This window comes from Henckelia pumila, chromosome 4, assembly GCF_033568475.1.
Source record: "Henckelia pumila isolate YLH828 chromosome 4, ASM3356847v2, whole genome shotgun sequence".
In the NCBI taxonomy this organism is placed as follows: Eukaryota; Viridiplantae; Streptophyta; class Magnoliopsida; order Lamiales; family Gesneriaceae; genus Henckelia; species Henckelia pumila.
In genome coordinates this window covers 60,571,319-60,576,993 of record NC_133123.1, presented here as the reverse complement: position 1 = coordinate 60,576,993, position 5,675 = coordinate 60,571,319, and the positions used below count along the sequence as shown (strand labels likewise).

At 37.8% G+C, this 5,675-nt stretch overlaps 1 protein-coding gene across 1 annotated transcript; it reads left to right on the top strand.

The window, feature by feature from the left end:
• The first annotated feature begins 577 nt into the window (after window positions 1–577).
• LOC140867216 (dirigent protein 22-like) lies at window positions 578–4,860 on the top strand. Its single transcript, XM_073272295.1, has 2 exons — window positions 578–987; window positions 4,490–4,860. The coding sequence occupies exons 1-2, from the start codon at window positions 578–580 to the stop codon at window positions 4,701–4,703; spliced, it is 624 nt and encodes a 207-aa protein (XP_073128396.1). The 3' UTR covers window positions 4,704–4,860.
• The last annotated feature ends 815 nt before the right edge of the window (window positions 4,861–5,675 follow it).

The following is a 5,675-nucleotide window of genomic DNA, read 5'->3' as shown; positions in this document are numbered from 1 at the left end:
TGATAGGAGTCAAAGTTTGCATGCTAAAGTAGCCATTTTAGTCCTTTTAAGTGCTTTTTTATTTTTTTCTCGGAAAATTGTTTTTTATCTTTTATGTTTGACTCTTTATTATTTTGGTCTTTTATGTAATCAAATTTTAGTTATATTCTGCTATCTCTGTCTTTTTTTTTACTTATTTTTTCCGTCGTGGCGTTGACATAAAATCGACGCAGTGTTGATGTGACAATAATATGTGTAGTGCTACATCATCACTCTCGAAGAAATGACTAAAATTATCAAAAATATATATATATATTCAAAAAATGACAATTACATGACAAAAAATACATTTTCCATATATATATGTATATATATTTGAAAAAGTTATGAACATGTTTTAAATAATTAGAAGAGTTAAACGTTTCTATACATTGTCTAACTTGCGTGAATTATTAGTTAATAATACATACATAAATAATTAATTAAATAATTCCCCCTTGTGCTCTAGATTTCCCTATATAATCCAGATATCGTCTACCAAATAACATGCTACACCAAATCAATAATCTTTAGTAAATTCTCAACTTTAAAACAAAAAATGGCCAACCTAAATATGGTTGTGATCTTGATCATGCTCTCCATGTTGATGGTATCGATACCGAATTCGTACGCACGAAAACAAGGGCCAAATGGAGAGTTGGAATGGTTTCAAAACATATGCAGGGGGGACAAAGAAAAGGTGGGCAAGGTCCTTTTCTTCGTTCAAGACGTCCTATGTGGCGAAAACCCGACCGTGTACGAGGTTGCAAGAGCTTCCATCACGTCGAATTCGCCGACCACGTTCGGTCAAGTTAGAGTGCTGGATGATCTGGTGACACTGGGGCCGGAGAAAGATTCGGAGGAGCTGGGCAGGGCTCAGGGGACGATCACTTTCGCTGACTTGGAGACGTCTGCTTTATCCATGTATCTCAACTTTGTTTTTACGTCCGGTCAGTATAATGGCAGTACGTGTTAGGTGGAAATTAAATGTGCATTTAATTCGGTTGGTGGCTAGCTGATGGTTATTGGTTGCCGGATGAAATATATTCAATTCACACGTTTTAGGAGCTCTATAAATAGAGCTCCCCATTCCTCAGTTGAATCATCCCAGAGCAAGAGAGCAAAAGAAAAGAGAGTTAAGAAAAAAGAGTTTCTTGGGTTTTCTTGAGTGTTTTCTTGTGTGAGTTAGAGAAATATTTTTCTTGGTAATACTCGGGTGTTGGGATCGTGTGAGAGATATAGTGTTTTGTATACACTTGTAATATTTCTTCGATTATAAATATTTGCAGCAGCTCCGTGGACGTAGCCTATATTGGGTGAACCACGTAAATCTTTGGTGTCTTTATTGATTGTTTTATTCCGCAATTATTATTATCATGATCACTCCGGCATAATCCATAACAACTGGTATCAAAGCTATTACGGTGTCCGGGAGCCTTGGTGAAAAATTTCTTAAAATTCTGAGTATGCTCTGTGGTTGCAACTTTGTCTGATCTTCCACATCAGAAAAAAATTTTTGAAATTTTATTAAGGCAGTAGAAGCGATGGCCGGAAATGACGGATCGGGACCAGGAATCAATAAGTTCGACGGTACAGATTTTACGTTCTGGCGGTTACAGATTAAAGATTATCTGTATAGCAAGAAGCTGCATCAACCTCTATCTGGGGTGAAGCCAGAAAAAATGGAGGATGACGAGTGGGAGCTTCTTGACCGACAAGTGTTAGGGGTAATACGATTGACCCTAACAAAGAACATGACCCACAACGTGGCTGAGGCAAAAACCACGGAGGAGATGATGTTCATTTTGTCGGACATGTACGAGAAGCCATCAGCAAATAATAAAGTGTTCCTCATGAAAAAGTTATTCAACTTGAAGATGGAGGAAGGTGCTTCGGTGGCAGCACACATCAATAAATTCAACACGATTGTTTTCGAACTAACATCGGTTGAAATCAAGTTTGATGATGAAATCCGTGCACTTATTCTTTTGACGTCTTTACCAAATGTTTGGGAGCCGATGCGGGCAGCGGTTAGAAATTCTGCTGGAAAAGGAAAATTTCAATTCAATGATGTCCGAGATCGAATTCTTGGCGAAAATTTTGAAGGAGGGATTCGGGTGAAGTGACATCATCATCTGCCCTAAATCTCGAGAACAGGGGCAGAGGCAGGAGTGTAGAAAAGAGATCTAACCGATGGGGTGGCAGATCCAAATCAAGGAGTGGAAAAGACAAAAATACCTTCGAAAAGAAATTGAAGTGCTGGAGCTGTGGTGAAACTGGTCACTTGAAAAAGAATTGAAAATCACCCAAGAATAATGCAAATGCTGTTACTGAGGGTGTACATGATGCCTTAGTACTATCCATGGAAAGCCCTGTTGATTCATGGGTTATGGATTCGGGAGCTTCATTTCATACCACCGGTGATCGTGAGGTGTTTAGTAATTAATTACATTGCTGGTAATTACGGAAAAGTTTTCTTGGCTGATGAAAAACCGTTGGAAATAGCTGGTATGGGTGATATCAGTTTGAAAATGTCAAACGGATCCATCTGGAAGCTCAACAAAGTGAGGCATGTACCAAAGTTGACCCGAAATCTGATCTCAGTGGGACAGCTCGATGAAGAAGGCCATAAAGTGACCTTTGGTGATGACTCTTGGAAAGTGAGCAAAGGAGCCATGATTATTGCTCGAGGAACGAAAACTGGAACCCTGTACATGACTTTCAGTTGCAGAGACATGTTAGCAGCTGTGGATGCTGGAGCTAACTCAAGTCTATGGCATTGTAGACTTGGACATATGAGTGAGAAAGGAATGAAGATGCTGATGTCAAAAGGGAAACTACCGGAGTTAAAAAATGTCGACCACAAACTGTGTGAAAGTTGTGTTCTTGGAAAGCAGAAAAGGGTGAGCTTTTCGAAAGGCGGTAGAGAACCGAAAGCAGCAAAGTTGGAGCTGGTTCATACTGACGTGTGGGGGCCATCTCCTGTGACATCCCTTGGAGGCTCACGATATAATGTCACATTTATCGATGATTTGAGCAGGAAGGTTTGGGTTTATTTTTTGAAAAATAAATGTGATGTTTATGAAACCTTTAAGAGGTGGAAAGTCATGGTGGAGAATGAGACCAACTTAAAGATGAAGTGCTTACGGTCTGATAACGGAGGAGAATATGAAGATAATGAGTTCAAAAAATATTGTGCACTGAACGGGATCAAGATGGAGAAAACCATTCCCGGTACTCCTCAACAGAATGGTGTAGCTGAGAGAATGAACAAGACCCTGAATGAGCGAGCCAGGAGCATGAGATTGCACGCTGGAGTGCCGAAATCATTATGGGCTGATGCAGTTAACACTGCAGCTTATCTGATCAACAGAGGACCTTCGGTACCGCTTGGTTACAGAATACCTGAAGAAGTCTGGAGCGGAAAAGAAGTAAACCTTTCTTTTTTGAAAGTGTTTGGTTGTCTCTCATATGTTCACATCGATTCAGCTAGCAGAACAAAACTTGATCCAAAATCAAAGAAGTGTTTCTTTATTGGTTATGGAGATAATGAGTTTGGTTATCGGTTCTAGGATGACAAAAATCGGAAGATCATTCGGAGCAAAGATGTAATCTTCAATGAGTATGTGATGTACAAGGACAGGTCAAGCGTTGGAGCTGGTGATGAATGTCCTGAAGTCAAGAAGACGGATGAAATACCATTGATGGATATTCCTATAAATAAGTCGGAAACCAGTAACCTGAAAGATAAAGAAATGGTTGCACAAGATGATGACCCGAAAACTCCGGAAATTGAACTCAAGAGATCTTCTAGAACAATCAGACCACCTATGAAATACTCTCCAACACTTCATTATATTTTGCTGACAGATAAAGGTGAACCGGAGACCTTTGAAGAAGCGATGAAAAATGATAATTCAATCAAGTGAGAGTTAGCCATGAAGACGACATGGACTGCAAATATAAGTGAGGAAGCATGAGCTGTTGCATTGACTGTATGAAGCCATGATTGAAATCAAGTCTTCAAGTGGGACATTTGTTAGGTGGAAATTAAATGTGCATTTAATTCGGTTGGTGGCTAGCTGATGGTTATTGGTTGCCGGATGAAATATATTCAATTCACACGTTTTGGGAGCTCTATAAATAGAGCTCCCCATTCCTCGGTTGAATCATCCCAGAGCGAGAGAGCAAAAGAAAAGAGAGTTAAGAAAAAAGAGTTTCTTGGGTTTTCTTGAGTGTTCTCTTGTGTGAGTTAGATAAATATTTTTCTCGGTAATACTCGGGTGTTGGGATCGTGTGAGAGATATAGTGTTTTGTATACACATGTACTATTTCTCCGGTTATAAATATTTGCAGCAGCTCCGTGGACGTAGCCTATATTGGGTGAACCACGTAAATCTTTGGTGTTCTTATTGATTGTTTTATTCCGCAATTATTATTGTCATGATCACTCCGGCATAATCCATAACAGTACGATCACTATTTTAGGAAGGAATGAGATAATGAACGCTCAGCGCGAGCTGCCAGTGGTCGGCGGCACCGGAATATTCCGCATGGCATGCAGATACGCCATCACCAACACTTACTCGTACGACCCTTACACTAACTACGGTGTTTTAGAATATACCCTTTATGTCTCTTACGTCGGCAAATCCAGCTCCGTAAGCTTGCTGGCGAGTGAATAAATAAAATAGAGCTCATGATGTAATAAGCACATTCGGATGTATCTTGTATTTCGTCTTGCGTTGCACGATATTTTATTTTATGTAATTTGCAATATGTGTGTTTGAATAAACACGCTCGGATGTATCACCGCAGGCATTATATTTGTATTATTAACGTTAATTTCCTTTGAATATTTTATATATGTGCATGGTTAATTTAATGCAATATATAAATTACTATATTTCAATTTTCAATTTCAAACAAAGTTTACGTTTTCTGTTCCCAGCAATTTGATATGTTAGAATTGTGGAATTCGATACTTTCTTGGTTGTCAAATAAAGATATAATATATACATGTCCAATGAGGAAATTAAATTACATTTTGCACGGCTAATTTGTATTTTTTTTTTCACTTTTAGTCCTGTTAATTATGATTTTGTATTTTTAGTATTATCAATGAAATACATCTTTTTCCATTTTTATCCTGATATGTTGAATTTTTGTATTTACTCTTGTAATTTGTATAAGTTTTTCATTGTTGGTCCTTCTCTGTCCCGGTCAAAAAATGATCGAAAATGGTGGAAAAAAACATACAAGGACAATAAGTGTGAAAAAAAACACACCCTTACACTGACTACGGTGTTTTAGAATATACCCTTTATTACTAAAAACAATAATTCACTAGCAGGATCAGAAATGAAAAAAAAAAATTAAAATACAAGTTATAACAAGGCCAAATTTTGAAATTTCACCATTAAGAGAACTAAACAAATATATATAAGTTATAATATCAAAAATTTAATTTCTCATCTCGAAATGGTCCTTGGAACATTGCAAATAGGTATCATTATTATTATTATTATTATTATTATTAGAAAAATCGCAAATAAGTAAAAGACCTAGAAGTAGGGATTCCTGGCAGGCCCTGTAAGAAATGTTTTGTTAGGGAGCTGGGAACGTTATGCTTTATGATATGATTTTTTACAGTCGGT

What these genes read in the sequence shown, in the direction of transcription:
- LOC140867216 (XM_073272295.1), top strand. Translation starts at nt 578, where the DNA reads ATGGCCAACCTAAATATGGTTGTGATCTTGATCATGCTCTCCATGTTG. An exon ending in GGTCAGTATAATGGCAGTAC is followed by an intron (nt 988 to 4,489) that starts GTGTTAGGTGGA and finishes AATCCATAACAG; the next exon opens with TACGATCACTATTTTAGGAA.